This window comes from Lissotriton vulgaris, chromosome 7, assembly GCF_964263255.1.
Source record: "Lissotriton vulgaris chromosome 7, aLisVul1.2, whole genome shotgun sequence".
NCBI classification, from domain to species: domain Eukaryota; kingdom Metazoa; phylum Chordata; class Amphibia; order Caudata; family Salamandridae; genus Lissotriton; species Lissotriton vulgaris.
Window position 1 is genome coordinate 383,712,659 of NC_141695.1, and position 27,961 is coordinate 383,740,619.

Below are 27,961 nucleotides of genomic sequence, written 5' to 3' on the forward strand. Positions count from 1 at the left end.
AGTTTTTGGAGCAGTGAATGAGAGTGAAAAGAATGTGCTGAAGAGAAAATAGATTGGGTGCAAGATGTGCAGATGGAGGATTCCAGGAAAGCTGTTGAAAGCAAGTGTCTAACAGAGTCGATGGAGAAAAAATGTGTGAAGCGACGAACAAGAGGGAGTGAGATTCTCTGGACCACTCTCTCCTCCACAGACCTTAGCAATGTTTCATTCACAGTATCATTCACAGTCTCATAATTGTAGACTTTGAAGCATTTCCAATATTACTTATTTACAACAAAATCTTTGTTGCTTCTTATTTACCTTAAACAGCTAAAAACCACTGTGTTAGGTGTATGCCAGATGCACTTTATACCTGGATGCAACAATAGAAAGCTCAGAAGCAAAATATCAGTTGAGTGTCACTCTGTGGCAAGCACAGAATTTTGAATTTTAGGTTTAATCCACTCCCTTAATTACAGGCCACATCCCTTCAAGGGACCCTCCCCACACTTTGTTCATCCCACTTAAAGCCCTGAGTAAATATCACACTCACCCAATGAGCTCTCTGAATACAGCTTATTTGACATGGATCTAGAACTCATTCAAGCCTTTCACACATGTCAGGAACACTGGATTCCAACAAAACCTAAAAGGCAAAAGGGGAAAAGAAATAATAAGAGTGTGATTCCACACAGATTGTTCATGGCAATTGTTCTCTCATTGGTCACTTGTGCTTTAAGCATTTTGTAAATATAGCAATTGTAGCAGTTAAATTGGAAGAATGGTAAATGCTTTGAATCTCAAATCAGTTTATAAGATTACTGCAGTCAGAAAAAGCTCACAATGAAGATGGGAATATACAATAATGATGTTCTTGGAAAATTGTGACCATTTAGACTTTTCCTAAATTATCCAACACGGAAAGAAACAAAGCTGTCAATGTTTCTCCTGGAAGTAACGTGGAAGCATAACCAGTGGCGACTCCTCTTCTGTGGTGGAGGAGCGTCGTCCCTCTGCTTTCAAGCAGTGCGAGACGCAAAATCATAAAATGATAATAAGTTTTAGTTATTATCATTTTATGTTTGTGCTGTTTTGGGCATGGGCGGGACTGCTCTGCTCTCGGAGCAGGGCAGGGGAGGAGTGGTCTGCCCACTCCAAAGTGTGCAATTACTGTTTGGTCAGCCCTCTCGAGCAGCTCAAACCGGTCATGCACATTTCCCCCGTTCTACATGCAGGCTGCATTACCACCAGGGCCGGACTGACTACCGGGCGTTTTGGAATTCTGCCGAGCTGGGGTCTGCTTTCACTGTGGTGGGGGCTAATTTTGTTGATGGAGACCTGCGTGTACTTCGAAATAATTAACGCAAAACGAATTTCGTTCAGTACATGCAGGTCCCCATCAACTAAATCAGCCCCCAGCTCAGCAGCATTTCAAAAAGCCTGGTAGCCAGTCCGGCCCTGATTACAACCTGCTGGAGAACATGCCCACCCCTCCCATCCCTGGCTGAGCTCTGACTAATCACAGTGCTGTATTGCAGCGTTTTGATTGACTTAGGGGAGAGAGTCTGGCTGCGTGCTTTCTGTTCCTGAAGTCAGAGGCAGGAGAGCAGGAGCAGAGATTTGGAACAGGGCAGCAAGGTAAGTTATTATTTTAGTTAGTATTTTAATTATGCTCACTCTCTACCGCAACCGCAACCCTTCCTGCCACCACCCCCACAACCCACCGCGCCCACCTCCCTAACTGCTAGCCATGCCGGCCGCCACTAAGCATTACTTATATGTGTAATATAATGTTTAATAGCTACAAATTAACTTGAGTGCAATGACTGCAATAGATGTATGAAGCACAACTGTTACCCCAGATCTTTCTGAAAGATGGAATTATTTAGTTGTTATGGAGATAAGAAGGTAGGGAATTCCAGTGCTTGGCTGCATAAAATTATTAAAGAGATGGAAATAGATGCTGAGAAGGTAGGTATATAAAAAACCTAAAGTAGGAAGTAGATGTAGTCTGGTGGGTTATGTGTTACCCCCCCGCCCACTCCTCAAACCCCGACCAAGCAGCCACCAACCTTACCCAATGGCTATCCAACAGCGCCGACATCCTAGCACCACTGAAAAAACGACAAATCAAACTAGGCAGCAAAAAGGCCTCCTGGTTCAACGATGATCTTAAGAAATCCAAGAAACTCTGTCGCTCCCTTGAGAAGACCTGGAAAAAAGACCCAAACACCAGCACCAAGGACGCCTTCAAAAACGCCACCCGCATACACCACCAACTGATCCGGAACGCCAAGAAAGCCGCTTTCAAGGACCGACTAGATAGCAACGCCCACAACAGCAAGGAATTATTCAACATCGTCAAGGAATTTACCAACCCCTCAGCCAACTCCAACGACATCACCCCCTCTCAAGCCCTCTGCGACTCCCTAGCCTCATTCTTCCACAACAAAATTGCAGACATCCACAACAGCTTCGACAACCAACCCGAAGACCAACCCACCCAACCCTCTGCAGGACCCCCACCCCCCTTGAACATCCTCAATGACTGGAACCCAATCTCCACTGAGGACACCATCCGTCTGATGAACTCTATCCACTCAGGATCCCCCACAGACCCATGCCCTCACCACATCTTCAACAAAGCAGACTCCATTATAGCACCGCACCTCCGAGACGTCATCAACTGCTCCCTCAACTCCGCAACCTTCCCGGAAAGCTGGAAACACGCCGAACTCAGCGCCCTCCTGAAGAAACACACAGCTGACCCCTCCGAACTCAAAAACTACCGCCCTATCTCACTCCTTCCATTCCCGGCCAAAGTCATCGAGAAAGCGGTCAACAACCAGCTCGCCGCCTTCCTCGAAACCAACAAATCCCTCGACTCATCACAGTCCGGCTTCCGAGCCAAGCACAGCACTGAAACGGCCCTCATCGCAGCAACAGACGACATTCGAACTCTACTGGACAATGGAGACACAGTCGCCCTCATCCTCCTCGACCTCTCCGCAGCCTTCGACACAGTCTGTCATAGCACCCTTTTACAGCGCCTCAGAAACGTCGGAATCCAAGGAAAAGCACTGGAATGGATCACCTCATTCCTCACCGGAAGAACGCAGAGATTCCGCCTTCCACCATTCAAGTCAGAGGCCACTGAAGTCATCTGCGGCGTACCACAAGGATCTTCACTCAGCCCCACCCTCTTCAACGTATACATGAGCCCCCTTGCGGTCATCGCACGCCAACACAACCTCAACATCATCTCCTACGCCGATGACACTCAACTGATCCTATCACTCACCAGAGACCCTAACACTGCCAAAACCAACCTGCATGAAGGAATGAAAGAAGTAGCCGAATGGATGAAGCACAGCCGTCTGAAACTGAACTCAGACAAAACAGAAGTCCTCATTCTAGGCACCTCCCCCTCCGCCTGGGATGACTCTTGGTGGCCAGAGGCCCTTGGAAAAGCACCCACCCCGACGGATCACGCACGTAACCTGGGCGTCATCCTGGATTCCTCACTCTTGATGAACAGACAAGTCAACGCCGTTTCTTCATCTTGCTTCAACATTCTTCGCATGCTCAAAAAAACATTTCGCTGGATCCCCACCGAAACTAGAAAAACGGTCACCCACGCACTGGTCACGAGCCGCCTGGACTACGGAAACACCCTCTACGCCGGCACTACTGCAAAACTCCAGAAAGAACTCCAACGCATCCAGAATGCTTCAGCCAGGCTCATATTAGACATCCCGCGTAAAGAACACATCTCTGGTCACCTGAAAAACCTCCACTGGCTCCCCGTCAATAAGAGGATTACTTTCCGCCTCCTAACCCACGCACACAAAGCACTCTACGAAATCGGACCCGAATGCCTCAACACACGACTGTCCCTCTACACCCCCTCCCGCCAGCTACGATCCTCCAACCAAGCCCTGGCCACTGTACCTCGCATCAACAAAACCACCATGGGAGGTAGATCCTTCTCCTACCTGGCAGCTAAAACCTGGAACTCACTTCCCACCCACCTTCGCCTTACTCAGAACCACCTAGCATTCAGAAAGCAACTCAAAACATGGATATTCGACAAGGAATTCCCCACCCTTCTTCAAGCGCCTTGAGACCCTCTGGGTATGTAGCGCGCTATATAAATCTATTGACTTGACTTGACCTCCTTGAAACCTGTTCTTGCCGTTGTTGGACCTGTTGAGGATAATTTGCACATTCTACCTCCACGCCTCGCGGAACCCGCTGCGCGGGTCCCGCATCGCAGAGGGGCGCTCTCTTGTCACCTGGAAGCTGCTGCAGGGGTAATACAGGGGCCAAGGGCTGTGAGCTAAAGGGCTGGGACTCCATTTCCCAGGAGTCTCAGGACAGCCCACGCCCGCTCCACGTGGGCTGCTCTCCCTCCCTGCCCCGCCCCCAACAGAACTGAGGATTAAAAGACCGGATCACCTAACGCTCCGTGGGACCTCCTTGAAACCTGTTCTTGCCGTTGTTGGACCTGTTGAGGATAATTTGCACATTCTACCTCCACGCCTCGCGGAACCCGCTGCGCGGGTCCCGCATCGCAGAGGGGCGCTCTCTTGTCACCTGGAAGCTGCTGCAGGGGTAATACAGGGGCCAAGGGCTGCGAGCTAAAGGGCTGGGACTCCATTTCCCAGGAGTCTCAGGACAGCCCACGCCCGCTCCACCTGGGCTGCTCTCCCTCCCCGCCCCGCCCCCAACAGAACTGAGGATTAAAAGACCGGATCACCTAACGCTCCGTGGGATCTCCTTGAAACCTGTTCTTGCCGTTGTTGGACCTGTTGAGGATAATTTGCACATTCTACCTCCACGCCTCGCGGAACCCGCTGCGCGGGTCCCGCATCGCAGAGGGGCGCTCTCTTGTCACCTGGAAGCTGCTGCAGGGGTAATACAGGGGCCGAGGGCTGCGAGCTAAAGGGCTGGGACTCCATTTCCCAGGAGTCTCAGGACAGCCCACGCCCGCTCCACCTGGGCTGCTCTCCCTCCCCGCCCCGCCCCCAACAGAACTGAGGATTAAAAGACCGGATCACCTAACGCTCAGTGGGACCTCCTTGAAACCTGTTCTTGCCGTTGTTGGACCTGTTGAGGATAATTTGCACATTCTACCTCCACACCTCGCGGAACCCGCTGCGCGGGTCCCGCATTGCAGAGGGGCGCTCTCTTGTCACCTGGAAGCTGCTGCAGGGGTAATACAGGGGCCGAGGGCTGCGAGCTAAAGGGCTGGGACTCCATTTCCCAGGAGTCTCTGGACAGCCCACGCCCGCTCCACCTGGGCTGCTCTCCCTCCCCGCCCCGCCCCCAACAGAACTGAGGATTAAAAGACCGGATCACCTAACGCTCCGTGGGACCTCCTTGAAACCTGTTCTGGCCGTTGTTGGACCTGTTGAGGATAATTTGCACATTCTACCTCCACGCCTCGCGGAACCCGCTGCGCGGGTCCCGCATCGCAGAGGGGCGCTCTCTTGTCACCTGGAAGCTGCTGCAGGGGTAATACAGGGGCCGAGGGCTGCGAGCTAAAGGGCTGGGACTCCATTTCCCAGGAGTCTCAGGACAGCCCACGCCCGCTCCACCTGGGCTGCTCTCCCTCCCCGCCCCGCCCCCAACAGAACTGAGGATTAAAAGACCGGATCACCTAACGCTCCGTGGGACCTCCTTGAAACCTGTTCTTGCCGTTGTTGGACCTGTTGAGGATAATTTGCACATTCTACCTCCACGCCTCGCGGAACCCGCTGCACGGGTCCCGCATCGCAGAGGGGCGCTCTCTTGTCACCTGGAAGCTGCTGCAGGGGTAATACAGGGGCCGCGGGCTGCGAGCTAAAGGGCTGGGACTCCATTTCCCAGGAGTCTCAGGACAGCCCACGCCTGCTCCACCTGGGCTGCTCTCCCTCCCCGCCCCGCCCCCAACAGAACTGAGGATTAAAAGACCGGATCATCTAACGCTCCGTGGGACCTCCTTGAAACCTGTTCTGGCCATTGTTGGACCTGTTGAGGATAATTTGCACATTCTACCTCCACGCCTCGCGGAACCCGCTGCGCGGGTCCCGCATCGCAGAGGGGCGCTCTCTTGTCACCTGGAAGCTGCTGCAGGGGTAATACAGGGAGCGCGCGGGAGCTCGCCGGAAGAAGCCCGGGACAAGGGCGGGACCGTCTGTGGCCGTCAGAGGCCGGAGTAGGCCGGGCTGGGCCTACCCCCTTGGTTTTGCTGTTTGCCATCAAGTCCCTAAGTTGTTAAATTGCCACATAGCTTTATCATATTCTAAGATACCATGCCGTCTCCGGTAAGGGAAGGCACCCCCATAAGGCAGGCAGGAGCAAAAAACATGACCCTAGAGAATTATTTTCCCCGGGCGGGGGGAGAAGGGGACAAGGAGAACACATTAAGTCGGCTTAGAGCTGAGCGGAGACGCTCTATAGATAACCTGAAAGGCAGACCTCTAGGAGATTATCCTCCCACACCTAGCGAAGACTTGACACTAATTGAAGATGTTCCGATCCTGCTTCGGGATGGTATAAAAACGCCCCCAGTGGTACCTATGAGTTCAACCCCAGTGAGGAGCACAAGCTCAAGCAGGGGGACGATTGATTTAATTTCTCAACCTCCCCCAGCATCAAAGTCTAGGAAAGCCAAACCAAAACTAGCTGCAGCACAAGGGGTATTTGGACCCCCCCCAAACAAACATAGGAGGAAGTCGAGGGGTGCCCAGGTTAAAAACAAACCCAAGATCCCCCACTCTGATTTTGGGAAGACATCTAAACGCACCATACCGACTGTGACAACGGTGGGTGACTCACATTCTAAACCCCCTGCACAGGACGGTGTGGCCCCCGCCCTGACTATAGAGATGGCTAGTAACATTGTTAATGCCCCCCTCTCTGTTGCTCCGCTGGGTAATTTGGAATTCCTGCTTAGGTCACTTTTGTTACCTATTAGCGAAAGCATTAAAAAAGTGGAAATCAGACTAACCATTCTTGAGGCCACACTAAGTAGTATGAAAAATCCGGCCAATTCTCATGAAAAGGCTCTTAAATCTACTGCCACCCCAACAGCCCCAAAAAGTGTCACACATCTTGCTCTCTCAGAGGCTGCTACTGCGGCCGCCCCACCACAGAACCAGAGGAATAATCCTGCTCCAAATAAGCCAAATAAGCCATCTAACCCTATAGGTCCTTTCCCCCCCGCAAATGCTGTCCCCCCAGTACAGCCCACAGACAGTGTTGCACCTACCCCACTAATGAAGCTTCCCCCCAGGCCACGTAGACCCAATTTACCACCAGAGGCGAATGACTTTACAGTAGTCATGGCGGGCGTCCCCCCACTAGAGGTAGGTGAAGCCGAGGATTTCTGTGCCCTAAAAAGCAGGGTGATTAAGTGGCTAAATCTGAATAGACCCTTACCCGTACACTTAAGCAATGAGATCATAATGGTCAGAAGGGTGCCTTGGATAGGGAGAACACGCAAATCCATCATAGGGGATTGCATATTGGTGAGCTTCAGGGATGCTGGAACAGTTGCTCACATATGCCAGGGAAAGAATAGATCACAGGTGACAACAATTCAAACACTTCATGTGTCTTTCTTCTTTCCCCCCATCCCAGCCCCTGTACACGGGACTCGTTCATATGACAACTGGGAAAGGGTGGGTCGAAGGGGTGCTCACCACGTGTTCAATCCCAGGCCATTATTTAGCCGCCCAGAGCCACCCTTCCACACATTCAATCGGTTCCACTGCCTGGATGGTCTTGAGGGGGTAGATTGACAGACAGATAACTGCATATGGGGTATAGGGGGTGGAGGGGTTCTAAATGCTGAGTGGGAGAAGCACAGCTCTGAGGCAAAACCAAAGTCATCAAGTTGCACCCGGAGTCAGGTGCTGGATGAACCTAGGGCTGTAGATATTGCATGTATAGGGGATGCACAGGGACCGGAATTGGAAATTCAAGGGCGAGAATCACTAGGCGGGCCCCGGGGAGGAGGGGTCCAGGGGGGAGAGGCACTAAAAATCATCTCATGGAATATAGCTGGCCTGGCTGGAAAATTTAATAACAAAGAGTGGCTTGACTACATCAGAAAATTCCACGTAATTTGTCTGCAGGAGACCTGGGCCCAGGAGAATAATTTTCACCTGGAAGGGTATAAGTGTTTCTTTGTACCTGCTCAAAAATTAAGATCAGGGAGAGCCATGGGAGGTTTAGTTATTTATACAGATCTGAGCCTTCCGGGAAGTTACACTTGCCTTGATTGGAACTCCCACAGGACTCAGGCAGTCAGGTTCACTGGGAAAGGTCTTAGATTTGTTGTAGTAAATCTTTATAATAACAAGTTAGCGGGATCTAACACCTCTCTTGTCACTGAATTAGATAACAGGTTGGGCCAGGCCATAACAGGGCAAAAAAATGGGCAGTCATATGGGTTGGTGGTTATGGGAGATTATAACTGCCACTTGTGCCCGGTATTGGTCCAAACAATCACAGATTGGTCCCGATGCCCTATTGAGAAGGGACCGCATTTCTCTCATACGCCGTTGGGCTTAGCTTTTAGAATGTTACGGCTTAAATATGACCTTGAACACACCATTAATATGGTAGGGATGCAGGAGGATGGCACACTCCCCCCCACATTTAAGGGTAGAGGATGCTCTTCCTTCATAGATTATATTCTGGTTTCAAGGTCCTTACTTAATAAGACAACCAGCGTAGGGATCGAATGGAGTGGCTTTAGCGACCACAACCCTCTTGTCTTGGAGCTGTTGTACATGGCGGGTCTAAGTATTAGAGCCCAACGCACCTTCACTGAGAGAGCTACAGACCAGGGCAGGAGATTAAAATGGGCTTAAATAGACGGGGAAAAGTTCTATAAGGGCCTGGTGGACGCAGGCAAACTTGCTATTAATGATTGTCTGGATACAGAAGTCCACGGACCGAGGATAATGGAGGCTTTCGGCCAGATCGCTAATCTGGTCAATGGCTTACTAAAGACCAGTGCGCCACTCAAGAACCACGGGAATCCCCGATGGTTCGATAAAGAATGCTCCAAAGCTTTGAGGGAGCTGAAAAGCTGCCTTAAAACTAAACCAAGGGTCCCCCACAAAGTTAAGGAATGCAGAGAAATTTATAAAAAGGAGATCAAGAGGAGGAAACTCGCCTTGCAGGCAGAAGCGTGGGCAGACTTACGAGAAGCGGGGGAAAGAAAGGACCTAGCAGGTTTCTGGAAAATAATCAATAACCCAACGTTCCAGGAAAAAGACACCCCGGATATAGGGGCTAATATTCTCCCAGAGCAGTGGGTCAACCACTATAGGGGCCTGTATAACCATGAGTCTGGCTCTACTGTAGACCTACCGGCCAATTCAACTGAGGCTCCATTGGTAGAATTCTCCATTAAGGAGATCATTGCAGGGATTGAGGGCCTGACCAAAAATAAAGCTCCGGGGCCTGACGGAATCCCCCCTGATTTGTTTCTGAGTAATATCGAACTCTGGGCTCCCCTAATGACAAGGGTTATAAATACTGCTATTATCTATGGTCTGCCCCCGTCTTGGTCCACGGCAGTAATTGTGCCGATTTTCAAAAAGGGCAACAGGGATGACCCAAAGTGCTACCGCCCGATCTCCCTGATCGATGTGTCAGCAAAACTCTTGGGGAGGGCAATCCTTAATAGACTGTCCGAGTGGACCGAGGAAAAAAACATCTTCTAGGACACTCAATACGGATTTAGGGCAGGGAGGTCCACTAGCGACCAGTGCCTGAACCTTTACATTCTGACTGCCAAGTATACCATGGCTAGTGATGAATCCATTTACATGGGTTTCATGGATCTGGCAGCAGCATTCGATCACGTCAATAGGGAAAAATTGTGGGGCATGATGCTTAGTATGGGGATAGAGAGTGGCCTAATTAATATATTGAGGGAATTGCATAGTGACACCACCGCCAAGGTCCGCTTTACTAGGGAGGGGGGACTGACTAGTTCTTTTCCTTGTATGAGTGGAGTCCGACAAGGCTGCATTCTTGCTCCCTTTTTGTTTTCCCTTTATATTAATAATTTGGAGCAGTTCCTGTTAGGTCTGAATGTAGATTGCCCAAGGGTTGGGTCGTGTCATATTCCTGTTCTGCTTTATGCAGATGACGCGGTACTGATTGCACGCACACCGAGGAGCCTACAAACCCTGATTGACGGATTTGTTAGGTTCATGAGTGCCTTGGACCTTTCTGTAAATCTGAGCAAATCCTATGTGCTCCTGGCGGGGAAGAAAACCACCTCTAAATTTACATACAAAATAGGGAGCCACACTGTGGAAGAGGTTAAAACGTTTCCCTACCTTGGTGTAACATTTGATGGTGCCCTGCGGTTTGATACCTTGGTGGAGGAACGTTGTGGTAAAATGATAGCATCTAACGGGGCAATTTCTAGCTATGGCAGGAGGCTGGGAAGATGGTCCCCGGAACAGGTGCTAAACCTGTATAGCTCTGTATCATGCTCCAAGGTAATCTATGGGGCAGAAGTATGGGGCTTTGTCAATACCACCAGCATCCAACGAGAAGAAAATAAATATCTGAAATCACTCTTGAGGGTACCACAAAGTACTGCTGGTTTGATTGCCCATAGGGAGCTAGGGAGACCATATATAGAAGATCTGATAAAACTGAGGCCCATTATCGCTTGGTTAAAAATTTGGGTCAATCCTGATGCAACACTTAGTAGAGAAATTTTATTGGACTGCCTAAAGAGGGACAAGTGTATGTGCATCCCCTGGCTCCTTTATGTGAAGAATACCCTAGAGGAGCTAGGTTTTGGGAACCTCTTTACTCATCCTGAAACTATTGTAGCCAAGAATAAACTGCATGTAGGGAGAATTTTCCTAGAGCGGAAAAACCTACGCAGAGATGAGGCTGAAGGGTGCAAAAAGACAATGAGGGCCCATCACCTAGTGAAGAGCGTGGAAGGTATGGAGCCATACTTGTTCCTCATGTATAATGCACAGGATAGGTTCCTGATGTGCCGCTTCAGATTGAACCTACTCCCATTTATGTTGGCATCACCAGCGGGGTTTGCAACATCAATAGAACAGAAGGGGCCTTGCGGCTGCGACAACAGGTCTCCGCAGGACTCCCTTCACTTCGTTTTACTCTGCCCCTTTTACTCAATGCCCAGACGCAGATACCTTGTAAATATTTTGAAACAAGTTAATTTGGTTCACGCTAGGGAGGCACTAGTATTCTTACAGAAAGCTGAAGAACCATTAATACTGTGTAGCATTATGAACTTTATTAAGGTAGCACTTCGTTTAAGGCTTACTAGAGGAGAAGACTGAAATGTTTTATTCTAACTTTTAAGTGTTAAATATGGCTATATTGTTGTATTTATGTTTTGTAAATTTACTGTACAAAGAACCTTGAAACGTATAATGACTTTTTACTGTGTAAATATGAATGTGCTTTTATGGTGTTTTTTAATCACCGAATAAAGTTTCTTTGACTTGACTTGACTTGACTTGACTTGACTAAGTGGGAAACGTTATATTATATATGTTTTACACATGCATGTTGTGTGCGTGCTGTCTTCCTTCTTTATATTTGTAATTGGTGTGATGTACCATGGAATGTTGAGAGATCTTATAGTTGTGTCTGTGGCAGATAGCGTGGGGGTAGTGCAGTGTGCCTGATGTGAGGGAATCGACTAGACAGGTAAGGGTTTATTTCATGACAAATATACCATGCCTCATTATCTCAACTTTAACTCACATTTCTTTATCTTTGTATTGACATCTCATTATTCTGAACTTATTCATACACGTTCTTCTGCACAGTTCATGAAGGTGAAATTGTTATCATCAAGGTGCAATACGTAGTAACTTTGGGAGTAGTCAGGCTATCTTTGAAGCATGGCACCAGTTACCACTTATGAACTCAGGGGCGTATTTACAAGCCATGTGCGTCACCAGAACATCACTATTTGTGATGTGTCCATTGTGCACAGCGCTTTGCCATATCAACAAGGCCACGTAAAGCCACCCTGCGTGGCTTTTCATGGACTTGTGAATATGGAGTAAGGCAAAGTAGCGCAAGTCGCTGACTTGTCTTGATATGTCTGGGGTTGCTGTGGGAGTTCCCACACATCACCCATGGACTTGGACACTGCCCAGAATTTACAATGTCTCATAAACCAGGGCAGTGCCAAAACCTTGCGCCTCCCTATAGAAGGTGTAACGAGGAGAAATGTTTGTATTTCTTCTAGTTTTCCTCTTTCCACGTGTGCTACATGCAGCACACATGGAATGAGGAGAATACCTCCAATGATTATTTTTGTGTAGGAAGGTCTTCCTTCCTGCACAAAAGTAGTCCTGCCAACAGCACTGACACCCTTGCCCCATGGTGCTAATTTAGAAATTGCCCTGGCTAAAAGAACAGGAATGTACTGTGTCTTGTAAATACAATGCATTCCTGTCCTTTCAATTGGCATTGGGGAGCGCAGCAAAATGACCACCGGCGCTGCCCTACGCCAATTCTTAGTAAATAAGACCCTTAGTGAAAAGAAAAAATGGAAGTAAATATTGTGTTTCTGGGGCGGCACTGATTTTTGGGCACCGGGGTGGTTGTCAGAGCTGTCTGGGTATTACGCATGTATTGGTGAGGAGGTTGTGAATAAGGGTAGGTGCCAGATTTATGTGTGCATATTGCATACTAAAATGTGTAGAATACTATGGAATAAAGTACATAAGCGCTCATGCAGCAAGCATTTTACCAGTCGCAAACGCGCCGATTCACAGAATCGTCCTGTTAGCGACTTGAAAAATGCCTTTTCTGATGCATGTACCTTTTGCGTTCACAAAATAGGTAAAGGCAATTTTTTGGGATTACCTAAATTGCGAATGCATTTAGGGAATCACAATTTGTGCTTCCCTATTTGAAATGCAAGTAGCATTTCCTAATGCGAGTGTGAATTTAGGAAACGCTAATTAACATTAACTTGAAGTTGATGGTAATTTGTGTATGCATTGGAAAATGCATAAAATGCATTTTTCAATGCTCTATGTAGCGCACACATGCCCTTAGGGCATGTGTGTGCTGCATATTAGCATTTTTACCTTTTTCGGGGGTGACTCAGGGGGCGTTAGGCTCCCATGCACCCTTGGATTTGCATTCGCAAATTGCGATTACCAATTTGGTAATCGCAAATTGCGAATGCATTTCCATTCATTCCTATGGGGCTGTATGCCCGTAGGAATGAATGGGAATGCATTCCCTAATAGCGATTCACAATTTGCGAATCGCTATTAGGGAATGATAAGGATTCGCTAGATTGATTAAAAATCCTTCATGCATAGGCATTTGAGATGACCAAATAGCGAATCCTTAAAATTCGCTACTTGGTAATAGCAAATCTTGATGCATGTGATCCATAGTTTATAATGATGGTATGTATGGTGTTCGTGGATTTGCACCTTGAGCTACAATGTGTAATGGTGATGTAAGTGTTGTCTGAGTCTTTAGGTATGACCTAAAGAAACCCTGTGTGCATTGTGATTGAGTGTGGTGTGTGGTACCCCTGTTGGGACATGAAAACAAGATGTGCTATTTGACTTGGGGTTGAGCAGGTGGGATGTGATACCCCTTTTGAGCTGTTTTTCACACAATCCTGTGGGTGAGGATGGGTTGAGATCCTAGATTTGTGGTACCCCTGCTAAGATGTGATACACAAGACATCATGTGTGAGTTGTTGGGCTTGAGTGAATGTGGTGTGATATCCCTGTTGACCTAAGACTGCAATGTCTGCAAGATGCCTGGTATCAGTCAGGGTTAGCCTTATTAGGACATGTTGGTACGATAACTTTATTTGAGCTGGTGTTATTTAGTTGGGATGTGGTACAGCGGTTTAGTTATCATTACCTGATACACTGCATGTTGTGGGATTTAGTAGGCTTAATGAAGTAGTCATATTCCATAATGTGCACAAGGTCCATTCTGAGTCACTTATCAAGGGTAAAAGTATGTTTGCATAGTAATCAAGCCACCTTTTTCTGTGGGGTATGATTTATGAAGTAGGTTTCAATTGTTTTGCCAAAGTCTTTGGTATACCATGTGACTCAATTTGGCTTGGTAGAGCTACTGTATGAAAAATGTCATGTTCCGTGATGTTACTAGTGAGGTTCACCTTTCATATTAAACCAATAGAATGCATCGACTACAACAAGTCTCCACTTTTGCATCCACTACAATGAGTCACCACCACAATGGTATCATAACAATGTAAGGAATATTTCAATAAGGTCCTTTACAACACATTACATTTACAGCACACAGGCAACAAGGGTTTATTTTACTAGGGGATGGGGATGAAGAGCTTTTTGTACAGGGTTGAGTTTTTAGTGTTCAGGGATTTGTGGTGGTAAGGGTTTTTTATGGTTCTGAAGTGCGTAGTTGTTGAGATTTTTAGGATTTGTGCAAGGGTAGTGTTAAGAGGTGGTTGGCAATAGGTATTAGGGGCACAAGGAAGAGCAGAATAAAGGTGTAGTAACTAGCAAGTTCTATAGAGAGCTGTTGGGTTTGTAGTGGAGTAGGTAGGCATGTTATTTACATTATAAATTAATGTTTTTTATTTTGAATTGATTTTATGTTAATACAATGTTTGATTGGTAATTAGTTATGTAAATTACAAATTAACTGTTGTTTTAATTATTTAACACATGTTATGATTTTTAATCCGTATTTACTTTTGTACAGTTAATATTAGTAATTTATGTTTTAGTAGAGGGTTGTTGGATTTGTGGGAAGTTATTTAAATTATATATTTTTAATTTATATTTTAATTAAACATTTAATTAAATTATATGGACTAATAAGTGCATTTATTAATACAATTGCCAAAATGTATTTTGTTGTTGAAAATGTAATTATATTTGTTTTTTCATTAATGATTTCATGTCATTATTGTTTTAGTTATCATTTTTAGGGCTGTGTTTCTTTGAGTAGTAGAGAGGGAAGTGTTATATCATTAATGATTTTGACATTTAATTTAATTATATACCATATTGTTTTATTGGGTTTTAATACTTTTATGCTGTTAGGTATTTAAATGTTTGGTACAACCTATTAGTATTTTAATTGTATATGGAACCTTTCCTAAGTCTAACACTTTCCATGTTTTTGGTATCATTGTAGTGGTTATAGAAAATGTAACCCATTTAAAATCCAACATATTTTTTATTTCTGCTTACATTGGAATAGATCTCTCCAAAGTCCAACACTTGCCCTACTGTTTTTTTATTGTTTTGTCAATAGTAAATCTATAAACCTAACCCCACTAGAGTCCAACATAATACAATTGCGATATACTTACCTTTTTTGGATGATATTGAGTTTCACAACAGTTTTAACACAATTGTTTGGTAGTTTACAATAAAAGTGTGTTACATAAAAAGTACATAAACTCAATATTTTTGTACACAATGTTTTTGACACGATATTCTGGTGTAACAATATTTTTGTCTGCAATATTCTGTCATTCAAGTACTTATGGCTTGATTCACAAAAAAACGAGTCGGGGAGGTTGCAATGCAACCTGCCTAATGAATATTAATTTGGCAAGTCACAAAGTGTGACTCCCTCTGATTGTATTTCAAAATTAAAAACCTTTTTTGTTTGAAAGAGACTGCTTCTAAAAGAAGATTGCCATTTTTAAAAACTTCAGGGAGAGTTTAAGAATTGGCAGCAGTCCCTGGACAACTGCCTACTTCCCCTGAAGCTGCTACCCCGATTCCCTTAAGGTCCGAAGAGCACCCCATTTTCTTTGCAAATCAGTTACCAATCCAACTAACTTATCAATGGTTTGAGACAGGATTTATGGCCACAAACATTTGACACATATGGTACTCATTCAGTGTTTTAAAGGGATGCCCAAGACATGCCCTTTCCAAAAACTGAAGTTCCAAACTTCTCAACACATTTTGGGGATGATTACTGTGGCCCGTAAAGGCTCTGACATGCAGTCAGAGCCTTTAGGGCTGCATCATAATGGGCTACTCGGTTTCCTTTCTGACTCCTCATTATGATAGAGGCAGTCAGAAAAGAAAGTGGCCGGTCATTCCGGAGAGCCCTTCCGCCAGTCAGAAACCAGCTAGCAATCTCAAGGGCAGGCCTTTCTGCTCTTGAGATTACAATGCACGGTGTCCGACATGGTTTCCATGCTGGGTTGTCCAACATGGAAACCATGTTGGAAAGCGTGTTTGGGGGGCTCACAGCAGGGACACCTGTGTTGCACACCCTCCGGTTGGAGGCCGAGGTGGCACCTATGGTGCCCTCTGTTGATCCCTGCACCCCTGTGACAGGCACCTTGAGGTGCCTGGCACAGGGTGCAGGGATGAACTGCACCTCCCACTTTACTATGGGAGCATGCATTAAGGCCGGTTTATGGCCTTAATGCATGCTCCCATAGTGAAATATAGGAATGCGACCGAACAGTGTTCGGTCGCATCCTAATGAGGTGGTTGGCACCACCAACCAGGTGTCGGTCGGTCCCAGGATGAGTAAGTGTCAGGCAGAAAGAGTTCTACCCGACATTGAAATCAGGTCCTTTGTGCTTTAGAAAAAAACATATATGAAGCATAAAATGTGTTTAGTTACTGGTTGCCAACCTACTGATATTCCAAGTGGGAGGGTTTGCGACCAGTAAAAAGCTTAGAACATCTGGCCCATATTTCCTCGGTCGGCCATGCCAGAAGGAGGTAATAACGCACCTGGTAAACAACCCATATTATGTTATGTTATTAACTTTTGTAAGGCGCTCAGCTACCCGAGGGTTTTCCGGTGGAAGACCTATTGATTAAAAAGCCAGGCCAGGCCTGCCGCTTTCATTATGCAAATGTTATGTTATGGTATGTTAGTGTAGTCTTTTATAGCGCACGGCTCCTCCAAAGAGTGTCCCGGCGCTTTTATTGACAACCTGTAGCAGAAAAAAACACAACACAGTAAAATAACACGGACCCAGCAGAAAGAAAGAAGAGCAAACTAAAGTTTTAAGGCCCTTCCTAAAAGTCAGCAAATTAGAGGTGCTGCGTAATGCCAGAGGCAGAGTATTCCAAAGCTGTGACGCCAACAGTTTAAAAGAGCGACCTCCAATGCGAGTCCTTTTTACTCGTGGGACCACAGCAAGGAACAGTGATTCGGACCTCAGAGATCGGGCCGGATGGTAAAAGGCAAGCCTCCTTTGGAGATATTTTGCTCCCGAGGCGTGGAGAGCCTTGTGGGCCAAGGTCAAGGCCTTAAAAACTATCCGCTTCCGGATAGGCAGCCAGTGGAGTGACTGCAAAAGACCGGAGACTCTGGCTCGCCTAAACAGGCCAAAAATGGCCCGCGCGGCCAAGTTCTGGACCACCTGCAACCGTTGCAGGAGATATTCCGGCAGGCCAAGATATAGGACAATGCATTTTTAGCATTGTGGCGGGAGGTGCAGAGAGCACTGCCCGCCACAATTCTAAAAGTACAGGATGTGCCCGCCACTGTGGCGGGCACATCCTAATGCCACCCCCGGGACCCCCGCCCTTAAGGTGGATGGTTCCGTTTATCGCTAGGGTGGCAGGCGGGCAATGCCCGCCCGCCATCCTAATGAGGCCCTAAGTATGGAAAAACATATTGCAGCCACCTTTATTGCTTGAGGCCTCATCGAGAGGTGGTCATCGATGATAAATCCCATATTGCGGGCTTGTTTAGTAGGTTGAGGGGGGGCACCCAATTCAGGGGGCCAATGTTGGGGGCCCCCAGGCTCTTTATTATTCCCCAGGATGAGCACCTCTGTCTTCATGATTTTACTAAGCCCATCTTGAGGAGAAGAGGGCCTAGAAGCTCCTTTAGCAGAAACAGAGAAGACTATTTGGGTGTCATCAGCATAGGAAAACATTGACAGTCCTACCTCCTCAGCAATATCAGTCAAAGGTGTAACATAAATGTTAAACAATAAGGGGCTAAGAATCGAGCCCTGTGGCACCCCATCCCGAGAACGATGTAGTAAGTTCCGCCACTACTCTGCAGTACTCTGAAGAGAGGCCTCAGACTTGTACATTCACCTTCCCCTTCTATTCCTTACAGTCAAACCACTCTTCACAGATTGCAACGTGCTCTGTAGCAGCCCCCAAACAGCCCCATGCTCTATATAAAACAATAATAAATATAATGCATCTCATCCTCTCATACCCAGCTTTTATAATCAACAGGGGGCAGTGTAAATTGACAATTGAGAGGTCAACCAAGTCGCACATAATTTGCAATTGAAGAATCTCCTGCTTGCAGGGGTTCGACTAGACCCAAACTCCTGGAGGAGGCAGGTGGTCTAACACTGCGAACTGTGGCACTCTGGTGGCACACTCTATAGTAAGGGAGGTCCTTTTCTGGGCAATGATGCATCAAAGGCCACTAATATTTGTGTGAGCTACACAGTTTTTTCAGGTTATAAGGGTTATTCTGAAGGACTTGTTAGCGGCTAAATATAAAATTGTGCATTTTATACATATTAGGCGACCTGGCCAATCAGGATTTGACCTTCCAGGTTCATGTGTCAGGGACAATCAGTGGTGCATTCTTAAATATACTAAGCAATTTGCATTTGTCTCATCCTTCAAAAAACAACTTTTTAAAGATGGTTAGACTACCTACCCAAAAGAATAGTATGGAAAGTTGATAGTAAATCAGGAAGTATATGCACATCCTTTTAAGTATTGTTTTGTTCACAATGGTAGGCAGTCAAAATATCGAATTGTTAATATCGAAGTATAATAATATCGAAGTAGTAATATTGAAGGTAAGTAATATCGAATGTAAGTAATATCGAAGGTAAGTAACATCGATTTTGTTAATATCTATGTAAGTACCATCGATGTTACTAATATCTATGTTAGTAATATCGATCTTACTAATATCTATGTTAGTAATATCGATCTTACTAATATCGATTTATATATGATTTTTATGTATATTATTATGTATTTAATATGTATTTTTTTTCTTAATGTAATTTAAGTACTTTTTGTATTTTAGTACCGTAGCGGGTTGTGGGTTTATAGGGAATAGGGTGGGAAGTAATTTAATTATACTAAATTCAATTCAATTTTATTTGAATATGATTTGGAACTCGATTGAGATCCACATATAAAAAACATATTTAACAACAGAAATTACAAAGGCATAAAATCCACAAAGTGCCTTCCATTTATACAAAAAAACAAAATATAAGAATCACATCTATTAATATAATTCTAGAAAACATTTAAAAAAGTTAAAAATTCTGAAACAGAACATTTCATTTGGAGGGTTGAAAGTGGCATCACGTAAAGATTTAGCAGAGGAAATGCTTAACTGTAAACAAATTGGTCTCACCCACTTACGACGGTGGACCATTAGGGCAGGGCATATAAAAAGGATATGGGCAATATCCTGAATTGAATTGTCATTGCTGCATAAATGACATTTGTCGAACCACCATGCCATCTGGCTAGTAATTTGTTTAGAGGGAGAAGATCATGTCTCAGGAGGAATCAAAAACGATGTAAGCCGTGAGGAAGGGTCCAGGATGCATAAGGGTGTATATGTTTAAATGAGTAAGAGTTGACGACCTCGGTAACACCTTTCTTTGCAATAAGGATATCTCTATCCCTCCTAAAACTTAACTCCCAAGTTGCCCGTTTTAAAGACAGCTTTAGCTGATATGGCGTTAATGAGAAAAGAGTGGATTCCTCCAATTCTAAAAAAGTGACAGCCCTTCTAAAGTTCTTTAAAAGTAAGGAATATTGATTCATGGGACCAGTAATTCCTTTTAAATCAGAGATCTTAAAGTAGCTGATTTGCCCTTGGCTAGGTTGAAAACCCAACGTATAACTCCTGCCAGGGCCTGTACCCAGGTACTTCGAATGCCCAATTCAAGCCTGAGGGATTCCACTCTACAGGCATTATTGACCGACAATAAATGTCGCAATAGACTACCCTCGATAGTATCTAGGAAACCCCATTGACTCAAATCTATTAGCTCGATGCCATAGAGCAGGGAAGCTGGAATTTTTGCTCGAAAGGCCTCCAACAGATGTACAAAATGTCTTCTGCCAGTAGCCTTATAAAGGGCACTCAGTCCATTTCCCTTGGTCTTGGCTTTCCTAATGTTATTGTCTATGTGTGGCTTGGTACTTAATTACTACATATTATTTTCCCCAGGATAACATAAGATTTTACAATTTCAAGTTTCTCGTTACCCAAAAACCAACTAAAGTTTCCGGATTTCGTTTTTCTTTTCCCTGTAATACACATTACCTTGTTTTGGACATGTTGATTTTCAAATGATGGGACTCAGCGAATAGATGCAATGCATGTAGATGATTATTTAGTCCCTTTGGAGTAAGGTCCAAGAAAAGGATATCGTCTGCATACATTAAGCATACGACTGGTTTGTCCCCTAAAGTGGGAGCAATTCCTTCGCTTAGGGATAAAACCTGGGGTAAGTCACAAACATAAAGAGAAAACAACAAACGAGCCAATAAACAACCCTGTTTAAGACCATTATCTGTGGGAATTGCTTGGGATAGGCTTCTCTCTCCACCCAGCAATACTCTACACCAGGTATCAGAGTGGAGTTCCTGAATTAGATTTAACATCCTAGCTGGCATACCCAAAGTGAGTAGTTTCTTCCACAGCAAGGGGCGGTCAACTTTGTCAAAGGCCGTGGAGAAATCAATAAAGGCTGCATAGACCCCCCCTCCTCGGACCCTGATATATTTATCAGTTATTACTTGGAGAGCGGTTAAGTTATCCAAGGTACCGTGGTTCTTTCGGAATCCCGTCTGTTCTAGGGGAAGTACATTTGCTTGGTCCACCCAATCATTGATTTGTTTCAAGAGACATCTTGCAAACACTTTGCCAATTGCATCCAAGAGGGCAATTTGGCGATAGTTTTGGGGAGATAGTCGGTCTCCCTTTTTAAAAAGGGGCACTAAGATACTCCCTTTCCATGACGGGAGGATCTTTCCATAGAGAAACAGGTGTTAAACACAAGGCATAACAATTTACTCCATTTCGTGCCACTTTGCTTTAGAACGGAGATATGAAGTTCATCCGGCCCCATTGCCCCGGACGAGCGCATTTCCTTTATAGCTATTTCAATATCCTTTTCAGATAAGGGAGCCAGAAGCTGATCACTCTCTTAAAAACCTATTGGGGAAACCCCTACTCCGTTATTTGCATAGAGGGATGTGACATAATCCACCCATGATTGTTCTTCAATGGGGATAGGAAGCGGTCTGATTCTTGATCCACACCCCTCACCTATGAGGGACCAAAACTGTCTCATTTCTCCTTTGAAGGCTGCCTCTCTTAGTTTTATCCAAATGATATCCTCCCCTTCTTTCCGTAATTTCGCTTGTTGCCTTTTCCTCCTTTTTAATAAAGTTACTCTGCGAGATCTTTCTGCCGATTTACACAGATATTGTTCCCTTACTAGCTTATTTATTTCAATATTAAGTAAACGTAGGGGACAAGGAGGTATTGCAAAGCACCTCTTCTTAATTGTTTTTTTAGCTACCGATATCACTAGTTAAAAAATAAAATCTTGGAAACACGCAATTTCGAGACCATGCCACATAGCAAGATCGTCAATTGCAGCATCAAGAACTCTCTCCAGATCTTGTTCTGCTTTTGTATTCCAATAACATCTTCCTGATTTCGTTCCAAAACTTACCAGGTCGCCATTAAGAGACCATTGGTCAGATTTGGGATGATTTATATTCATAGAGGAAGAAAGTAGTTTATGGTCGCTAAAAACCGTTTCGATATTCCTAAGATCGTTTAATAGTGCAAAGGTGGAATTCTCAACTATCACATAATCTAATATTGAATCTCCCTGATAAGATTTATGAGTAAAATTTGCAGGGGAATCAGATGGGAGCCTTCCGTTTGCTATGATCCCATCCATAACGGACAGTTTTTTAAGAAGTATCTTCCCTCGCTTGTTTGTTTGTTTTAATATTCTCTGGAAGGAGAGCTTGGGGGATCTGAAATGATTCTTCTTTATATTTGTCGCGAAACAGGCTCATGCTTAAGTTAGAGATTTTACAATTCAAGTCCCCTACTAAAATTATATTAGGGGAGGGAGATTTATCCCTAAGACTCTAAATATAGATGAAAACCTTTTTTAAAGTTTTGTCAAAACTAGCTTCATGGGGAATATAGGCGTTAATCAGCACTAGGGGTTTAGACACCACAACATTGTCCTGGCCAAATAGTGTTATAGCTTGGAAAAGGTTACAAGAATCCAAGTAGTGGGAAAAATTCCATTTTATCCGATTGGATAACAAACATGCAATTCCCCCCTTAGCGTGGCCTCTCCTAGTGGGAACAGCGTAACCTTCAAGTACAAAATAGTCCCTTCCTATTTGAATAGGGTGGGAAGTAATTTAATTATATTAAATTAATTAGTAATTTATTAGGAATTATACATTATTATTAATTAATAGGTAATTAATTTGTATTAATCAGTAATTTATTTTAATTAATTGATTAATTGACAATTATGTTGTGTAGTGGGTTATGAGTTTACAGGGGAATTGGGTGGGAAGTAATTTAATTATAGTACATTAATTAGTAATTTATTAGGAATTATAAATTAATTATTAATTAATAGGTAATTAATTTTTATTAATCAGTAATTTATTTTAATTAATTGATTAATTGATAATTATGTTCTGTAGCGGGTAATGGGTTTATAGGGGAATAGGGTGGGAAGTAATTTAAATGTAATTAAGTAATTTTTGTATTAATTGTTATTGGTAATTATATTATTGTTAATTAATAATTAATTGGTAATTAATATTTATTAATTGGTAATTAATTTGTATTAATGTATTAATTGATAATTATGTTAAGTGTAATATATTATTATTGGTGTTTGTTGTGTGCTCATAGGGGAATAGTGTGTAAAGTAATTGATATGTAATTAAGTTATTACATTTATATTTGTGTATTGGTAATTAATTTATTGGATATTAATTATTAATTGGTAATTATTTTTTAAATAATTATTTATTGGGATTCGTAAATAGTTTAGATGTATTTAATAAATAATATTTTTAATATTTTAAAATATAAATGTATTTATAAATGTATTAATAAATATGTTATTTTTAATGTCTACGCTATCCAACACTTTCCCTACTGTTGCACTCTCTGGAGTTGGAATAGTAATTTTTACCCCTACGCTATCCAACACTTTCCCTACTGTTGCACTCTTTGGAGTTGGAATAGTAATTTTTACCCCTACGCTATCCAACACTTTCCCTACTGTTGCACTCTCTGGAGTTGGAATAGTAATTTTTACCCCTACGCTATCCAACGCTTTCCCAACTGTTGCACTCTCTGGAGTTGGAATAGTAATTTTTACCCTCCCGCTATCCAACGCTTTCCCTACTGTTGCACTGTCTGAAGTGGAAATAGTAATTTTTACCCTTACGCTATCCAACACTTTCCCTACTGTTGCACTCTCTGGAGTTGGAACAGTAATTTTTACTTCTACGCTATCCAACACTTTCCCTACTGTTGCACTCTCTGGAGTTGGAATAGTAATTTTTACCCCTACGCTATCCAACACTTTCCCTACTGTTGCACTCTTTGGAGTTGGAATAGTAATTTTTACCCCTACGCTATCCAACACTTTCCCTACTGTTGCACTCTCTGGAGTTGGAATAGTAATTTTTACCCCTACGCTATCCAACGCTTTCCCAACTGTTGCACTCTCTGGAGTTGGAATAGTAATTTTTACCCTCCCGCTATCCAACGCTTTCCCTACTGTTGCACTCTCTGGAGTTGGAATAGTAATTTTTACCTCTACGCAATCCAACGCTTTCCCTACTGTTGCACTCTCTGGAGTTGGAATAGTAATTTTTACCCCTACGCTATACAAAGCTTTCCCTACTGTTGCACTCTCTGGAGTTGGAATAGTAATTTTTACCCCTAAGCTATCCAACACTTTCCCTACTGTTGCACTCTCTGGAGTTGGAATAGTAATTTTTACCCCTACGCTATCCAAAGCTTTCCCTACTGTTGCACTCTCTGGAGTTGGAATAGTAATTTTTACCCCTAAGCTATCCAACACTTTCCTTACTGTTGCACTCTCTGGAGTTGGAATAGTAATTTTTACCCCTACGCTATCCAACACTTTTCCTAATGTTGCACTCTCTGGAGTTGGAATAGTAACTTTTTACCCCTACTCTATCCAACGCTTTCCCTACTGTTGCACTCTCTGGAGTGGGAATAGTAATTTGTACCCCTACGCTATCCTACGCTTTCTCTACTGTTGCACTCTCTGGAGTTGGAATAGTAATTTTTACCCTCCCGCTATGCAACGCTTTCCCTACTGTTGCACTTTCTGGAGTGGGAATAGTAATTTTTACCCCTACGCTATCCAACACTTTCCCTACTGTTGCACTCTCTGGAGTTGGAACAGTAATTTTTACTTCTACGCTATCCAACACTTTCCCTACTGTTGCACTCTCTGGAGTTGGAATAGTAATTTTTACCCCTACACTATCCAACATTTTCCCTACTGTTGCACTCTCTGAAGAGGGAATAGTAATTTTTACCCCTACGCTATCCAACGCTTTCCCTACTGTTGCACTCTCTGGAGTGGGAATAGTAATTTTTACTTCTATGCTATCCAACGCTTTCCCTACTGTTGCACTCTCTGGAGTGTGAATAGTAATTTTTACCCCTACGCTATCCAACACTTTCCCTACTGTTGCACTCTCTGGAGTGGGAATAGTAATTTTTACCCCTATGCTATTCACCATTTTCCCTACTGTTGCACTCTCTGGAGTGGGAATAGTATTTTTTACCCCTAAGCTATCCAACATTTTCTTTACTGTTTTTTTTTTGGAGAGTTGTAATAGTATTTTATTTCCTCTGCTATTTAATATTTTTTGTTTTGTTTTACTTAATGTAGTATATAATTAATTTTAGGAATATTAAAAATAAATACATTGTTTTTAATTTGTTTTGTATAATTATTCAATTTTTATTTATGTTATTATTTTGTTTATAGTTAAATAGTTAAATTTGTAATTTATATTTTTTATTATTTATAAGTTATTACAATACTTATTAAAACTGATTATTAAGTAAGTATATATATAGTAAGTATATATATATATATATATATATATATTATCTATTATATGTTCAATATTTTTTATTAAATTATGTATATTACTTATTAATTTTAAATAATATAAAATATGTTTAACTATTATATTTTCAAGTATTGTTTAATTAATTTTACATATTGTTTTTAATTTAAGAAAACCATATTTCTTTTTAAACAATATTTTTGACATCTATATTTTTTTTCTCGATATTTTTGTACTTACCTTGTTGTAGATAGGATGTCGATATTGTTGACATTGATATTTTTGTTGTGATATTTTTGTATCTCGATATTCCGACTTTCGATATTCTGTCATAGATAATGCATTGCAGAGCTGAGACTACTTTACATTGTGTGCAGGATAGGACCGGACTGCTGCACTCGCCACTGAGCCTCCAGTTTCCCGAAACGGGCTATCATGCCACGGGCGGACCACACCTTCTGTTAAGCTGTCCTTTCATGAGACTGCTCAGTGGTAATTATTTCATCATCTGTTTTTACGGACTTCCCTGGTTTCCCAGTATCAACTCATGGTGAAGTTTAACTTCCTTCCTCCAGATATCACCACGAGCTACTTGCCACTCCTATAATTTACTGAAACTGTAATTCATCTTATGTACAGAAAGGCTTAGTGATAACAATTTATAAGGCAACAATGTGCATTATTTTGTCCTGATGATGATGCCCAGATTGTAGTGAGGCATCGAAACGTCGTCGACTTTTGGAAAAAACCTCTTATGCAATATGACACAGAAGTACTGTAAAAATGCAAAGTTTTGGTTTCCCAAAAAAATTCATGTCTGAAAAAACTGAAAACAAGTTCACAGACCTATTGTAGCTTTGCCCTTGGCCATTGCTTTCGTTGTTCTGTCCTTTATGTTGTGGGTCACGGCTGTGCCCACTTGTTACTGTGTGTTCTTACAATTTTTATATATTTTTGAATTTATACGCTTAATAAAAAGCTTTCTGTGCGGCTGGACAGTAAACACTACACTTATTAAGTGTGTTGATTATCAGTTTGAAATTGTGCATAAGTAGGGACCATTGTTCTGTAAAATATGGATAGGTTGGTAGCACAGAAGACAACTCTCTTGCTGTCGGGAGGAATGGCCCTTCATGTCCATTCTTTATACCACATTGATTGTTGAAGCTGTACTCTACGGTATTAGATGACAACCCTTTGTTCAATCGTCCATCAACCATTAGCCAAGAAAACTGTACCCACCAATTCTGGGAAACATGAAGGGCTGTGGTTTATCGGTCATGGAAACTTCCAGCGCTATATCTGCTACTGTGCAAACTTCAGAAATACAGAAAAATCCTAGCTGTGGTTCATGTAGACTGGTGGTGTCCACTGCCCGATAAAAGATTATGTTCCAGACCTGCCCAAGCACGGGCTTTCAGGGAAAGAACTCATATTTGTGATAGCCTTGTCCACCTCGGTTATGGCTCAAATGAGTTATTTGAGTTTAATACTTTTATTGAAGAATTATGATGCCAACTGTCTCAAGATGAAGTGGAAAATCTGCATCCTTTGTGTTTGGCAGCTTCATCTAGGCCAGGCTTCTGTACTCATAATTACACCGATAGGATATGTGATCTTGAGTTGCTCAGACATTCATTAACCTCCCATAGGTAACCTATTCTTAAATACTCAGCCTAAGAAAGGTATCTGTTTTGTGTTGAAATTGGTGAGCAGCTGGCTGAAAAAACACCCTTCTCTGATTGGTGCTAAGAGCTGACTGTAAACATGGCAAGATTAAAGTCCTAAGGATGAAACAAGAAGATGTCAAATACACCTCGAGAACAAACAAAAGGGAAAATCCACTTGGAGTGGGCCCATGGGTTGGCTTTGCATCCTCCCACTTCCTTTTACCTTCCCCAGTCCACAAGACATGCAGGCAGCAGGGGCCTGGCTGGGGTTCCATGAGGCAGCCATGGGTGTTCATATGTAGAAGATACCTGTCTTTCAACGTACTACTAACTTTACTGAGCATGCAAACGCACTGAGGTATGCTTTTTAGTGTGGTCCATATAGTAAATTATCCTGCGTCGAATATTTGGGTGCTTTTGTGTTCTTCCTCTCTTTTTTAAGTGGAAGCATATAACTATGGACTCTTTCGGGATTCCCAGGACATTCGGGGAAGCTCAACAGTGTTGGACCGGAGTTTCCAATGGTCTGTCTGACAGTCTGACACTGACAGATACCGTAGCTTGAAAGAGCCAGTGTGTGTGCCCACACACTTCCAGGCTGGCCCATCTGGCAGTGCCAGCAGCCTGAGACCCAAGCCCAGCACTGAGACTGACAGCAGAAAGGCCAGGTGCACCTGCGGCTGCTATGACCTCCTGGTATAGCTGCCCTCAAGCATGTTCATAGACGCTGAGCAGCATGTGGAGTGTACCAATTTTCGTTCCCTGGGGGGACTAAAGTTTTCAAAAATAAACCATGTGGCAGTGTGGTGCCTTGCCCAGCGTGCGGTGAAACCTGTTCTTAGTCAGCGAGAGCAGGAACGTCACCCGCAGAGGTAATTACAAGGCTGCCTCCCATGATTAACATCCAAGTCTTTTCCTTTATTTTCTCTGTTTGTTTAACGGTCCGCGAGCAACATCAACGACCGCAGAACAGGAAGAGCTTAAGGATCAGAGACACCAGCGTAAAACAAGACAGGTTCATCTATTCAAAGGGTTAAAATCACAGCTGAGATGAAAGAGCATAAGAGTTTATTCACCCAACACAGAGATCAATAAAATGTTTATTTAAATACACAAATCACTCATTGAACACCA

The 27,961-nt window shown here is 43.6% G+C and overlaps 1 protein-coding gene across 2 annotated transcripts in view; it reads right to left on the reverse strand.

The window, feature by feature from the left end:
* The window catches only part of LOC147701698 (galactoside alpha-(1,2)-fucosyltransferase 2-like), a 262,962-nt gene that overhangs the window by 43,763 nt on the left and 191,238 nt on the right, over window positions 1–27,961 (reverse strand). For both annotated transcript variants that reach the window (XM_086930332.1, XM_086930331.1), the window contains one exon: window positions 533–625. In XM_086930332.1, the coding sequence (XP_086786458.1) occupies window positions 533–581 (49 nt within the window). In that variant the 5' untranslated portion in view covers window positions 582–625. The remainder of the gene's footprint in view (window positions 1–532; window positions 626–27,961) is intronic.